General features: G+C 38.1%; 1 protein-coding gene across 4 annotated transcripts in view; it reads left to right on the top strand.

The window, feature by feature from the left end:
• Positions 1 to 15,722, top strand: part of ERICH1 (glutamate rich 1) — a 65,698-nt gene that overhangs the window by 25,388 nt on the left and 24,588 nt on the right. For 2 of the 4 annotated variants that reach the window (XM_079325638.1, XM_079325640.1), the window contains exons 3-4: positions 1,563 to 1,646; positions 3,177 to 3,311. In XM_079325638.1, the coding sequence (XP_079181764.1) occupies positions 1,563 to 1,646; positions 3,177 to 3,311 (219 nt within the window). The remainder of the gene's footprint in view (positions 1 to 1,562; positions 1,647 to 3,176; positions 3,312 to 15,722) is intronic. The other 2 variants (XM_079325639.1, XM_079325641.1) reach the window with 2 other exon arrangements.

Here is a 15,722-nt window from a genome sequence, read left to right as displayed (position 1 = left end):
GGTGTTTCCAAGGGGTAATTTTGTGGAAAAAAATGACAATATTGGTAAGATTGGGCTAATTTACAGTTGTTTGGGGGCAAGGGGAAGCAGCAGGATTTTTTTTGGCTTGACTTAGGCTCTCTGTTTGCTCTTATGAGTTCTGCCCTATGAAAACTTAACTTGGCTGAATTATCAAAGCTTTCTGAGTTGAAGAGAAGCACTTGACAGCTAAGACAAAGTTTTTGTCCGGTTGAAAAACTCTGCAGAGTGTTGGTGTCCAGTCACTGGCAGTGGGACTTGTGTGAGCAGAGGCTGGGGATGCCCAGTGCTGGACACAGCCAGTTCCAGCCCACCCACTGCAGGTCACAGCTGAGCCCACAGCTGAGGCAGGGGCACCCCAGAGGAAACTTCTTTAAGAAATGAGAAAACAGTCCCAAGACAGGAGGGAACTAAAAGGAGTGGCAACAGAGGGAACCCTAGGGTCAGAGGAGGAGAAGGTACTCTGTTGTTGAGTAAATGTTCCTGAAGGACAGCAGCCCATGAAAAACCCCTGTGGGGAAAAGGAAGGAGCAGCAGAGACTTTAAACATTGCCCCCACCACCTCCTTGTACAGCTCTGCCTCACTGAAGGAGCTGAGTTAACCTGCAGGGAGGGGAAATGGGAGTGAAGTTGGGAGTGAAAAGAGCCAGTGAGGAAAGATTCTTGTAGTTGTTACCTCCTTGCTCTTGACCCATGAGCTCTCCGTATTATTCCTGTTCACCCCATTGTAAGCCCCCCCACCCTCAGCTGCTGAGGAGAGAGTGAATATCTGCCTGGGTGTTCAGCTGCTAGCCAGGGCCAGCCCAGCACAGAACCTAGAACTGATTCAGTCTCTGTCCTGGGCTTAGTCTTACAGCGAGCGAAGGACCGAGACCATATGAACGTGTGCTCTGGCCATGTCTGTGCCTGAGGTGTGCCTAAACATGCTTTGTGTTGAGGCAGTCTGGAAACCATGCTAGTGCTGTGTACCACCATTCTGAGCTACAAGCAGGGGATAGATTAAAGATGCTGAAAAATAAACTTAACAAAATACAGTGACTACCTGAGATGATGACTGACTGACTGGACAGTTGCCAATTCTGTATGGCTGGAAGATTTACCTTCAGCTCCTTTTAAAAAGATCTGATACTTGTTTGTAGTAAGATAGCAAGAGAAAACATAGCTGGCCAAGCAACTGACATGCTTGGAGATGTAATGTTGGTAGTGGCATGGTGTAGATGCTTTTCCCTACTCAAGTGCACGAAGCTGAGTTACATGCCATGGATCTCTGTGTGGGGAACATGAAGAGGAGACAGTTTCAAAACAGTTTTTCTGTATTCTTGGTTTGCCTTAAGGAGAAATGTTTACTCTTTTGGGGGCATTGCAAATGACCTTTAGCTGTTGGGACTTTTTTTTGTCGTAAAATAAAACTTCAGAAATGGGATTCGTGACTTTTAACTAGTAAAAGGGTAGCATTCTTTAATATCTCTAGTATCTGATTATTTTGTTAATCAAAAAACACTCTTTATGTCACAGTTTTGTAAGCTCAGACATTTTCTTTGCAGCAGTGTCTGACTTTATTACCAACCCATCTTTCTTGGCCCAAGGAGATTCTGTCCACAGGCTGCAAAAATCCAAATGTAGATATGGTAAGAGTTTGACACACTTGCAGAGGATTAGCAAAGACTAATTCTTGATTTATAAGCTTGCAGACTTCTTAAAGATGCATCTGGTCTGAATAAATATGTTATTTGGAGACTCCCATTTAAAGAGGTAAAATTAAAAAATATAGTTTTGAGTCATCATTTGTTTCCATAGAAGGAGTGGTAACTGTTCTTGTAGGACTGTTACAGATGGTCCCTCAAATTCTGTTATGTGTAACTTATTTTGTCTGGGAGGTTATTATCCTAATATATCTACTGCTTTTGTGATTAAAAGATTTGAATTTCTCAAGACTGTTGTAAATTAAATTTAATGTTTTTCTGATCATCTTTGTTTTGTAAAACCTAAATAAAAATGGAATAAAAGGGGAAACTTGAAATCCTTCAGAAAGGAATAACTTAAACACTTATACATCCTTATAATTTTAAACCATCATTTTAGCACTTCAGCAGTTATCAGCCTGGATGGGGGGAAAAGTGAATGCAGGTACTTCCAGTTCAATGAATTGGCATCATCTACATGAAAAAGATCTGCTGAAGAATTATACCTTGTTAATTTTTAATGGATTTTTTCCAAATTGAATAGTTGTTCTTCATCTTTCTGTATTATTTATTTATTTTCCTTTATTATCTCTTAAAATAAGTATTATGAATACTGGAAACTCTGGCTCATTCAAGAAAAAGGCAGTATTATTCTAATGTGTTTCAAAACAAATGTATTCCTCATGATGAAAACAATGGTGTTTTCACAAGTACTTTGTTTTTGAAGTAGGCTGTCTGAGAAATGTCAGTGCATAGTTAAATTCTGTATTAGAAATATAGAAGTAATTCATTAGGGATCTATCAGATGCAACCCCATTTTAAGTATTTAGTAATTAGTCCAACCATAGTTATACCTAACTGCACCTTGGTAATCGACTTGCTGAGGCTTAGTCAAGTGTGACTTTCAAACTTCTTTATCTTCGTGCCCTTCAGAGAAGCAGAGGCTGTGACTAAACAGTGTGCAAATGGGAAACCATGGTTTTGTGATTCTTTTTCTGTTGCTTCTGTCACTTCCTAATAAGCCTCCATCCATCCATCCATCCATCCATCCATCCATCCATCCATCCATCCATCCATCCATCCATCCATCCATCCATCCATCCATCCACCTTTTGTGAAGCAGTTCTTAAAGAAATAATGTCTGCTCATGCAAAATGGAGAAAAACTGTTTAGAGTTTCTTTTAAAATATCACTGTAAGTGGAAGCTTCTTCTGAAGATGGGGGAGAAGATTTGTCTAATAAAATAATAAAAAAGATGTTTCTGGTATAAAGAACTAACCCATGGAGCATTTGTTTATTTGTAGATGCTACAAAATTTGGTGGAGTTCTGTTGGTAATTGGATAATTTAAGTGTTCCACACCTGACCCTCTGTAGGAATTTTTGAGATCACTTATTGCTGTAGTTGGGAAAGCATTTGAGAAAATCTGTAGTGAGACCACTATTGAGCCAGATACTCTGGATTTTCTGTTTTGTAGGTAATGATGATACAGTTATGTCTCCAAGAAGAATTTACACAGTGGATCTTCCTCCAGAGGGTTATGTTGCAGTTAATCCAGATGCTCTTAGTAATGCAGTTTCTGAAAACTCTGGCAGTAGTGCTGACTCAACAGGTAAGTTTGTGGGGTTGTCACTGGGATTAATGAATTTTTCAAAAGGGAAACTTCTTAGCAGCTCTTATCAGTTAGATTCAGACTGCAACAATCAAGTATTTAAACCATTGCTGCCAGTGGGTGTCACTGTTTTGCAGCATAAGCAAAATGAGGATGTATATCCCTATGGGTTCATTTCCATCATTTGGGGTTTCTAGACTGGATTCAGCATATGGTGATAGCCATGCAGTGCCACAGATCTTACTGAAGTTACATAGAACCTAACTGAGGACAAAGTCTTTGGCTCCTCCCACTCAAGTGACATGTATATTCATATTGTGCCTGCTAACTGTCATATTATTTTTAAGGGTAAATGTTAGATAAAACTGTTACTAAGTCTACCCTTGATGTTCCGAGGAACTGGGTAAAGGTTAAACAACCTTTTAAATTTGTCTCTCTCAGAACAGGCATTCGTCTTTGGAGTTGTGGGGGTGAAGGTATCAATGCTTTATTGTTGAAAGGCTTTCTGATGAGAAACTGTGACCACATAATTTCAGAAACAATATTTGATGTTGTCAAAGGATATAAGAGAAGAAGCACAGAATCTGTAAAGTGGGTTCTAAGTTGACCTCAGTTAAATACATAGTTTTCTGAATGACATTGCCAGAATTCAGGTGATTCTGTCTTTAGAAAGAAGTCCTAAGCTTAGACAAGACAAATGAATTTAGTTTTTTCAATTGCTCTGTTCCTGTGGATGTATGTTTGTCCAAAATTGTATATCACTGTCGTTGGCCACTAGGGACATTCCATAGCAAAGAACATACTGAGGTAAGGCAACTGAAGTAAAACACCTGATATGCAGAATTATTAAACTACATTATCAGTTTCAGCCTGGAGATTCCCTTAAATGCACTTTCAGATATAGAAAGGCAAATTCTGCTTGTCTTTGCAAACAATACCCACAGAAGTGAATTTTGAGCTTGTAAATTTGGTCTACAGTGTGTTTTGAGCTCCAGTCAGAATCTGAATACAAGTAAAACCACTAAAGTAGCTCAAGGGACTGAAGCAAAATACAGTGTGACTGAGGGTATGTCAATAATGTTCTTCTTTGGTGTGCAGTGGTTTAAAGACCATTTTTGGTCTTTAAAGAAGAACTTTATCAGAGTAACATAAGAACAGATCTTGATAGTTTTTGGATTATGAATGGAAAGATAGTCTAATTTAGAGCTTCTAGGTTGTGCTCTTCTCATTTAGATAGGATTTGTGTTTGGAATCCAGAAGCTATTCTAGGTTACCTTTAACTTTGTTTAGTTGCAGAACTGTCTTTGGACAGTTCACTGGGTTTCTCTTTTCCAGCATGTCAAATCCAAGCTGCTTATTCTGATCTTGAAACACGTTTCTGTCCTTCCATGCCATATAATTTCTGTTTATTATTTCATGTACTTTGAGATATTAGAGGAATGCTTCTTCCTCTTCTGTATTTGGCTGATAAGACTAAATGAAGTCTCATTATACTTTGTAGGTAAATTCAGTTTTATACAGGGACTTAAGTTGCTTTTAAATAAAACACTGGCATACATACTGAACACTGCTGCAATCCTTATTAAGGCATTAGCATGAAGAGTTTTTGGCAAATTTACTCAACTGCTGTTTAAAATCTATAAATAAATTAGATTATATGTGGTGCATATTGGATGTTGCAGTGATACATTATTATACATAGTTAGATGTTAGATACATTGCAAAGCAGTTAAGCGGAACAGAATTTAGGATTGAGTTAGGTTGTCTCTTTTTAGAGTCATAAATACCTGCCTGGTTTTACAGTGGATAAAGTATTGAACAATGGCTTTATTTGCTTATTTTTTAGATTTTCCTTTAGTATTTCAAAACAAATGTACTCAACCATGATAGCATTAAGTAGGGTTCTGATGTTGCTTAGTGACAGTATTGGCCGTTGGATGGAGGATGCTGTTAGCTGATCCCAGTTTCACTGTTCAGGACAAGTAAGTTTTGGGTTTTAGCCACTTTTTAAACAGTTAACAAAGGATCTGGAATTCTGGGAGACTTGCTATTGGGTTGGGTTGTTACTTGGCTTTGCATTTTGTCATAGAATCAAGAAAAAATAGGTTTGAAGTGAAGGTTTTTAATTTGTGGCTCCTTTTGTAAGGTAGGTTTGACTTTAAATGTTATTCTTATCAGGTATTTGCCTAATTAGTTTTTCAAAACATCCTTACAGGGAGATTTTTCTTATATTCCCTTTTTTTCTTGGTGTAGTGTTTCACTACCCTTTAATGCTATATCTTGCTGCAGTTTAAACCCTTATTTGTTTTGTCTAAATAAGGATTGTGGAATTGGAGATCCGTGCTATCTTGCAAGGGTGAGGGGACGTGCTTCACTTTAGTTGTGTATGTCATTTAAGCATACACATAAAATCTATTGCAGGATGAAGTCTCTGATTTCAGGCAATGCTCATAAAATATTAAAGGAACATCTTAAGCAATCACACTATGGCTTAATTAGTTTGCTCACCTAGATTTAGTTGCATATCTCTTATTTAAATCGTCTTTGAAGGGATAAAGGAAAGCTCTACCTTTGACACGGAGGAAAAAAGAGTGTGCATGCATGACTGTATGTATGAATATTTTATATATATAAAATAAATCTATTATGTTTAGAGTTGTCCCAGCTATTTCCAAAAGATCAGCTCCATAAGGTGAATTTGAGATTTGGTGTATGCATTGTTCTAATGCTGATAGTATCTATATGATGTATTTTGTATGGCAACAGGTAATCTTCCACTGTATTTCCTAAAAATGTGAGCATGCTGTTTATGTACTGAGTCAGAAAAGGTTCTTGTGTTATCCTTTTATAGCTCAGAACTAAGGGGAATGAATGATTTAGAAATTCAACAAAAATCTGACTCAAAATAAAATTCATTGTTTATCAAACTTTTCTCATTAAAATAATATGACTATTTTAGGATTTAAATTATGTTACTTAAGTTGTAAATCACTGTGATTTGCTGTGTCCTCTCAATAAATTAAGAAAACCAAATACAAGTCTATCTGAACTAATATAACAAGATCATCAAGAGGAATAGATGTGCCATGGCTGACATTTCATTGTGGTAAATTAGTCTGTAGAAGACTGAAATATTCAGTCATTAAAATGTGTATTTCAACATCAACTGTTCCTGAGAAATGGTTTAAAAGTTGAAGTTAATTAAAATTATAAAATAAAATAATTTCTTGTCAGCTCTAAAATATGTTTGAGTTTTTCCATTATTATTGTTGTTTAAACTGCTAGTTCCATTAGGGTTGGTGTTGTCAGGATGAAATTAATGATGTCCAGAATAGCTTCTGAACAAAAGGGAAGAAGAAAATTCATGTAGTCTCTTATGTGTCTGTAGTGTCTTGATTCACTTAAAAGCAGCCCTTTCAGGAAGACTTAATGGTGCTTAAACTTATGTTTGTTTTTAAGGAGAAGCTATTATGAATCATATGTTGACTGCTTACATTGCTGGCAAGTGGTTGGGAATGTGACACATGACAGGGCTGATACACTCAGCACACCAAGGGAGCAATATGTTTTAAGCAGCTAAAGTCAGCAGCAAACTTTTTTCACTGAGAGGTAGCACCAGTTGTGAAACTCCAACATTATGAATCTTTTTGTAGCCTTCAAACCAGAGGAATCATTAGACCATTTAACTTAATCTTCTGTACCTGTTAGAGAAGTTTTATCCCATGTGGAGCTCCACGCTTTGTATTTAGGAGAAACCAAACCACACAAAAAAAAGCCTTTCACATTTCAAAGATGTCACAAAGGTTCCACTACTTTCTAGTGCTAACAGTTATTTGGTCTCACTCTGTTTAATGAAAAAAACAAGATAATTGCTTTTTCTGCCTTCCTCTATTGAAGGGCCTCCATTTTAAGCAGTATTTTCTTCCAACAAAGAAGCACAGTAATCAAGCCACCATTAATATTTTTTATTAAACAGGTTCACTTATGCATTGCTCTAAGATATTTACTTCAATCCTCAAGTCACATTTGTTGCTATTTTAGATATCACCCTTTTCATAGCATTTTTTAAAGAATATAAACTCCACTACAGCATGTGGTATTTGTGTTTCTTTACCTTTGAAGAAACTAATACTGTATCAATGTCTTAGATGTGTTTTCAAATTAATCAGAGAATGTAACAGTAGACAAAAGTTACAAGAAACAGTTCATTTAAAAATTCTTCTGCGTTAATTCCACATCAGCTCATTCATGGATACAGTCATCTCAGTTATATTAATAAATATTGTATTGTCTTAACTAAATTGAAATGTTTAACATACTCAATGTTACTTATCCTAAATAAAAGAGTTCAGGAAAGAACTCAACATGAAATAAGCTTAAATTCTCTTGAAAACAAAAGGGTTTAAGAACACTTACAGTTGCTTTTTTGAATCTTATATCAGGGAAAAAAAGCTATGAAAAACCTGCAAATCAGGTTGTCTTACAGTGCCTTCTGTCAGCTGCTCCTGCATTGACTGTTCAGAATCTTATGGCAACTTCTGTGAGAATATCCTAGGCTTATAGGAAGAGTAATTGAGAGAATTGTTTCAGAGTAAGGATTCTGCATCTGCAAATTAAAAATAACAAAATTCCTTCCTGTTTTGTTTATTTTTTTAATAGAATAACAAGCCCATTAAAGGATTCTTATAAACAAAAATCCTAATTAATTACTTCATTAAGTGTGCCTGAATAATGAAAGATGCCACAGTACAGCTCTTATTATAGTAGCCAATGTTTTGCTACACAGATGCACCAAATCATATTTCAAATCATAGCATAAGTGAATGGGATTCATAAATAGATGTGTAGAGTTTTTTTTCCAACTTGCTGAAAAAGTGTTTTACAGTTCTGCTTTCAGCTACTTTTATAACTCTTACTTTGAGATTTTATTCTCTTCCTTCTTTTGTTAGATTTATTAGCATGGGTCTTTCCTCTTTTTAGTAAGGATGGTTTGGATTTGCAGGTTGAAAACTTATTTGTGAATGAGTTATTACTTTAAAAAGTTGGTTTCAATAATTCAGCAAGGAAGGAGCAGTGATTATGTGGTAGTTTGGGCTCTATTGTATTTCTAATAGTTAGGCTCAGTCTTTTAGTATTTTTTTCTTTCTTTTTCGTTTTTTCTTTCTTTTTTTTTTTTTTTTTTTTTAATTGATGAATTCCCTCAGTCAATTTTGGGTGTTCTGGTTTTAATTCTCTGCCAGTTTGGATGTCTTAAAACAATAGTTTAGTATTAATTATTAGTATTTAAGTTTAGTATTAAAACAATATATCTTCCCTTTATAAAATAATAGGTGAAAACACTGTAGTATAGCTTTGTCCTTGCAAAAATCAATGTATCTCTCCCAGTTTGGGAATGGCAGATTTTTCTAAGCCATCTACAGCTTCAGGAATTCTCATGTATTTCATCATCAGAAGGCAAGCTGTAGCAGCATGACACCTCTGTTGAGGCTGTTGCTATAAGCATTTTCAAAATATTGTAGTGTAAAGATTAATCAATAACTTGGAAGGAGAGATGTCTGTGAGGTTAAGGAACTTTCTGCAGCCTGTTTCTTCTTCAGCTTAAGTGCACTTGACATTTTGGAATCAGTTACAGTGAAGGATGCCACAAACAAATAGGACAGCTATGGCTGAAGAATTCTGTACTTCAGATGTCTTTTCCTTTAATATCCTCTTGGCAGACCTTGTATTTGTTGATAGATGCAATGACATTTCTTAATACATAAAATCACCACAGTTTTCTTTCTGAAATTGACTAAGATACTAAATAACCATTTTTGTTTCCAGAGTTCAGATAATGTATTTAATTGTTTGTTAAATCCAGCTTAACTGTTAGAAAAAACAAAAGTCTAGATCCAGTAATGTTCATATGTACACTGACATTGTTATGGGTTGATTGCATTGCTGGAATTATATTAAAAGTTAAGAAAGGCCTAAATCAACTTCTCTGATAGTGCTTTGGAAAAATTTTGATTCCTTCTCTCTCCAAACAGGAGAAGATTTCCTTTTTAAAGTGACACCTAATTTAAGAGTTGTCAGGAATTCTAGTTATGTGTTTAACTTTTATCATACTTAATTTTAAGGAATTAAGCATATGCTCAAAAGAAGATGCTTGCTGATGTACTGGCATTACAAAAGCTGACCAGTGTGATGCCATCTTCTTGGAAGTATTTCTAGTGTAGTGAATGTGATACAAATTATAAACATGTAAGGTGTAGCTTGGGCAGACACTTAGGAAAACATCTCCCAGCTATCAGAGTCCTGGAACAGTGTTACAGGCAAATTCTTTGCTCTGTCAAGCAGCCAGATAGAATGGACTAATCACTTCCCTTGGTTTCATAGCAAACAAGTCTGAACCTTTTGCAAGTGAGTTTAGAATTTACCAAGTCACTGCTGTCCACTGAGGGATTTAACACAGGACTGGGCTATCAGTTGAAGCTGTAAGGATTACTCACTAATTTAGGTTTATATACAATGTAGAAACCAGATATTTCTAACTACCAGTATCTGTAACTATTTACATCTTCTAAATGCCAGTATATTCACAAGCATATGGGTCTATTGCAGAGTGAATGGTACAAATCATAAGTTTTTAATGTCACTGAAGTCTTCAGTATTTCTTGTCATAGTCTCTGATGTTAAGATGTTGGTAGACCTTATCAAACAAACAAACAATGCAACAAAACAAACACCCCCACCCCAAACTCTCAAAAAACCCTCTGGAAGATGGCTTTGAAAGCCAGCTGACAAAGAATTCTGCCCCAGATACTTAGCTCACATTTGTTTTTGGTTCTAGGAAAGGGTGTAAATGCTGAAAAAAGAATACATGGTAATGTGATACACTAGTGATGCTTTTCTTTTCCTGTGGCTGCATGTTGATGGTTTATTGAAGATCTTTGATATATATTTTTGTAACTGTAAATAAAGTACATGTTTAGATGCTGTATTAGTTTCTGCATGCTTTTAAAAAAGCCTCAAGTATTTCAATAACAAAAATTTACCTTTAAAATAAGCTTTCATTACTGTATGTTGCTGTAGTGCAGAAAACAATGTACCCCTAATCCTAGTGTAGTGGGTTGATGCTGGCTGGATGCCAGACACCCAACCAAAGCCACTCCTTCAGTCACTCCCCTCTGCAGCTGGACAGGGGAGAGAAAATTAAACAGAGTTCATGGGTTGAGATAAGGACCAGGAGAGATCACTCTCCACATACTGTCATGGGCAGTATGGCTTGAATTAGAGATAGGAAGTTCACAAACTTCTCAGTGTGAGTCCGTCTCACAAGCAAGAGCTCTCTGAACTGCTGCCATGTGAATCCATCCCATGGGCAGCAGCTCCCCTCACACTGCTGAGGCACGGGTCACTCTTCCACAGAGTGCAATCCTTCCAGGACAGACTGCTCCAGCATGGGAGCAGGGCCCCTCTCTCCACAGGCCTCCCACAGGTCACAGCCTCCTCTCAGACATCCAGCTGCTCTGCATGGGGCTCCTCCATGGGCTGTGGGTGTTTCTCTGCATCCCTGTGGTTCTCCAGGGGCTGTGGGTGTTTCTCTGCATCCCTGTGGTTCTCCATGGGCTGTGGGTGTTTCTCTGCATCCCTGTGGTTCTCCAGGGGCTGTGGGTGTTTCTCTGCATCCCTGTGGTTCTCCATGGGCTGTGGGTGTTTCTCTGCATCCCTGTGGTTCTCCAGGGGCTGCAGGGGCACAGCTGCCTCACCATGGGCTGCACCAGGGGCTGCAGGGGGGTCCCAACTTTGGTGCCTGGAGCACCCTCTGCCCTCCTCCTGCACTGACCTTGGTGTCTGCAGAACTGTTCCTCTCACCTGTTCTCATCCCACTCTTATCTGGCCTCAATCACATCTGTGCAACAACTTTTTTGTTCTAATTTCTTCCTAACTAGGTTATCACAGAGACATTACCACCATTTCTGATCGACCATCAGAATGGTTCCATGTCCATCATTGGAGCCACCAGGTATTGGCATTGCTGGACACTTGAGGAAGCTCCTGGCAGCTTCTCATGGAAGCCACCCCTGTATGCCACCCCCACCACCAAAATCGTGGCCATGCAGACCAAGTACAGCTAGTTTATACCTTTCCATTTTAACAAGGAGAATTCTGGGCTGGATCCCAGAGGAGAGATGTGTGCTTAAGCAGAATAAGAATTCGCCAACAAGTGCATGTTTAATGAGATACATTGACTCTGGTCATTTCCTTTACTTTCTGTGGTAGTTCTTTGACCTTCAGCTTTTCTTACTCCTTTGTGCTACAATTGGTGTCTCAGATGGAATCTCTTTTTGTTACATGTCCATAAGTCTGAAAGTAATTTGATTAAAGTAGGTTCTGTAGTCAGGTGACAGCATGCATAGTAAGAGGAGAGGGAATTAGGGCCATTATCTGACTTTTGTTTTCTTGCTTTTGTTTTATTTCAAATTACAGTGATGACAAATATTTTTGTTGAGCATCCTATCCTATAATAGAGAAGTCTCAGAGAAAGAAGAGGCATTGTGGCTTTCTATTTTCTCCTCCTTCCCTACTGAACATAATTTTTCCCTTCTTGCTCCCTGCCAGCTGAGTCACTTCACCCCTTTCAGCTGGAGCATGCTCCCCCTTCTCCTCCCTTGCAGCTGTGTTACAGGCTTCTGTTGTCATAGTGACACTAAGGAACTGATGGGGAAGGAAAATAGAGAACAGCATCAACAAGCTCTTTAGATGCCAGCAAAAAAGCCAACACTATTATAATTGCTGCCTCACTTGAGCAGACACCCAACACTTTGGAAATCTGACACAGCTTGACTACTTTCGTCTCCTTGTTTCATAATAAAAGCATAATCAAGACCTAAGCTTTTGTAGTTAAATCTTCATGGAGCAGCAGGTGAAGTCAGTATGGGGCTAGAGGAAGGAGAAAGGCAGAAGACAGCTGGGTCTCTGTCTGGAAGTGCTCCATGGTTCTGAATCTTAATTCCTTATGTGTTAAAGCAGGAAATTTAATTGGTTTGTGTATCTTGGGATATTTCTAATCACATGATATTTTCATTTTGGTTATCAGTTGTATAGTTGGTTGCATGCAAGTTTCTAAACTCCACTGCTTTGCTATTGCTGCTATTGCCTATGAACCTATTGAACCACAGCAAAACATGGCTGTCCTTCATGTTATGACCCAGATGTCCACTGACAGACAACACACTTGTTGATTATTAGGTGACAGAAGGTGACCCTGGCTCATCCTCTTGCTATGAGTACCCGTGCTACTCTTTCTAACAAGACTTGTTTCAATGCAGTATTTTCAAATGGAAAATAAAATAGGGAACAGGGGAAAAGAAAGGCCTTTTGTAAGAATAGGAGTTCTGCATTCATATTACCCTGGTGTTTAAATACTCTGGACACTGTAAAAACAGAGTAGAAAGTTTGTTTCTAGCATGAAGGGATTTAGTGTGGTTGAGTGGACAAGGAAAATTAAGACAGTAAAAAAAGTGTATGTGGTATTAATCATGTCTTCTTTTTTCTTGTGCAGTTTTCTGCAAGTGTTTTGCATGACATGCAGAAAATGCTGCTGTCTCTGATTAAAAGTCAGAATCAGGCCTACCTCATGATTTCATTTTAACGTTATTCTTTTTTTTATAGCAATAGTTGTAGTTTATGGCAACTTGTAGGCATAACAGCTATACATGAATATAGCTTCCAGTAGGCTGCCTCCATTCAATCTCAACTGGGAAAATTTCTTGATCTTATATCCTTTGTCTTTGATTACTGCCCTCTGCAAAGATAGCAGGTAGCAGTTTGAAAGTACTGAAAAACCCTCAGTACAACTGTAACCTGTGCCAAGGAAGCTTTGAAAACTGTCTTCCATCAATCCCCCATTCAAAGTAGCTTTGCTAAATAATTTTGTTGGCTTCATTCTATTTTCATTCCTTTTTATCCCTGCAAGCAGACATTGGTACATAAGTAGAGTTCAAATCACTGACAGGGCATTCTCCACCAGAGCCTTCTGTATTGTAAACTGTTGAAGAGAAAGGAAGCTCCTGTCTTCACTGTAGGCTCAGGATTGTTCAGTATTACAGGCTGAGTGTTGCCCAAGCTGTGCATCAGCCTCACTCACCCACTTTCCAGCAATCTATGTAGGGCTGAAGAAAATGGATATTGCTATAGCAAAAGACAGAAATACCAGTGCACACAAATCTATTTCTGTAATCCAGCCAAAATGCAGTGCAGGCAATCCAAAGTGCATTCCAAGGATCCCCAATTGCTTTGAGCAGCTTATGATTGAACAAAGCTGCTGCATCTCTGTACCAGTAGTTCTGTTTCGCAGCTGCATCAGCTGTGTGCAGGTGTGGAGGAGGCATTAGGGCCAGTAAAGCAAATCCCTTCCAACAGCTGCACTCTAGCCTTATCCAGCTGATAGTGCTGCATATCATAGACTTTTCTCCTGAAATCTTGATGTGCTCATCCTCTGGGCTGGTACAACCATCCCAGCTGTGCAGACATGACTGCTAGTTTGCAGTTAGCTGAGCACTCAGCTCTGTAGGGATGTAGTGGGGAACATGGGGAACAGGTTTTCACTAATCTGTTTGGCACTGCCAGCATCTCATACTTTACTTCTTTTCTTGATGCAGATATTTTAAACAATAGCCTTGAACCTCTGGTCTTGTTGTAACAGATCTAATGGTAGGTGAAGTTTTGTCTGTAGTCACACCTGTTCTGCCTGCTTCTGTACTATTCCATAAGAACTAGGGGATCCTACTTTCTCAAAGCTCTTTGTTTCTGGGTGCCTGGATGATATTTGGAAAGGACTTAACCTGACTAACTCTCTTTGCATCTTGCTGTGGAGACAGTAGGAGAGAATGCAGAAATAGTTTTATGCAACTATTTTTGCTTTGTTGGCATGATGATACCAGATTTTCACCAATCAAATTGAATGAACGTGAATGAAAGGTTTCTTAAGTTGCTTTTTAAAAAAAAAAAATAGTATATTTAAAAGTGAATTCATAAGTGTTAGGAACATTGAGAGAATGCAACATTAGCTAGTTTTCTGAAAAGTCCAATTTAAGGTGTGTACAACAGGATGAAAAATGCCACATGACCTTAAGTCCTGACTGCTAGAAACAAATTCTGCATTCACATCTTCTTAGTGCATTACTCTCAGTGGATGTTGTTGTGGTGGTGGTTTTGGAACAGGTCCACTGTGTGAGTGTAACACTGAACTGGATATCAGCATCCTTGCACAGGTAACCACAAAATTGAATTTATTCTGTTAATTTTCTTTTCACTGGCCAATAGCCATTGTACTATCACAATGCCAGATATAATATTAGATAAAACATTTGTCTTGGTGGCTTGAATAGCAAGTTAGCTAGATGCAAAAATCTGAAATATAATGGAACTGTAATGGTTGCCACACCTTAAGAAGAGCCTGACACATTTAATAAAAAAGATGCATCTTCAATGCACAAAGAGCTTAATTCCTTTCATGCTTCTGTCTTAAATTCAACCTAAGTACTTATCTGGATGGCTTAAGTTTTCAGTGTGTTCACAAACCATTCCAGTCTTTTTATATTTAGGTATGCACTCCGTTTCAGTAGTATATCAGCATTTATTGAGTACTTAGAAATGGACACATCGTTTGTCAATCTGGACAAATAAAGAGCTTTATTCTATATTTTGGTCACTGTCTGTTTGAAGATGACAAGTTAAAAGCTAATGCTGTCTACTGCATGTCTTCTCACATGCAGTGAAAGAATAACAATGCATTCATATGGAGTGCTTTGTTAGCCCCATTATGAAACAGCATGTAAGATAAATTTCCAAAAAAAACTACAAAGGAATGCAACATTCAATTGATAAAAATTCAATTTGCTGTATAACTTTATGGAAAGTGGTTATTAATAAATACAGGAGCTGTATATCTAGTTACTCAGCTAGCTTTCCAGAAGAATCACCAAATACAGGGAATGTAGCAACGGGGAACAAAGCAACATAGACCCCCTTGTGCATGTTTTATTGTAGAAAACACTCCCCTTTTACACCTTCAACTTCACCAGACACAACCAAAGCTTAACAGAAGAAGAGCACCCATTGGCTGACTCAGTTGTAGCCTGGTATCCACACGTCCCATCACCCAGGCAGCTTCCCTTTCATATGCTGTCCACATAGCTGCCCTAACCCCCCAGCCAGCTTCCAGCTGGCTTCCAACTATCCAGGCTGTAGCTGTGCCTTTCTGCAGGGCTTTCTAGTAACCATAAGCCTTAACAGTTATAACAAATATAAAATCTTATCCCACAAGTGAAGACATCTTAAGGAGTTCTTAGTGTTCCAGTGTGGCACATACTCTTTTCCAGCCTTCATTCAGTATACTAAAAAAGCCATAGTTTGTAACTGGCA

This window comes from Erithacus rubecula (assembly GCF_903797595.1).
Source record: "Erithacus rubecula genome assembly, chromosome: 2".
In the NCBI taxonomy this organism is placed as follows: domain Eukaryota; kingdom Metazoa; phylum Chordata; class Aves; order Passeriformes; family Muscicapidae; genus Erithacus; species Erithacus rubecula.
This window is presented reverse-complemented; position numbering and strand designations above follow the sequence as displayed.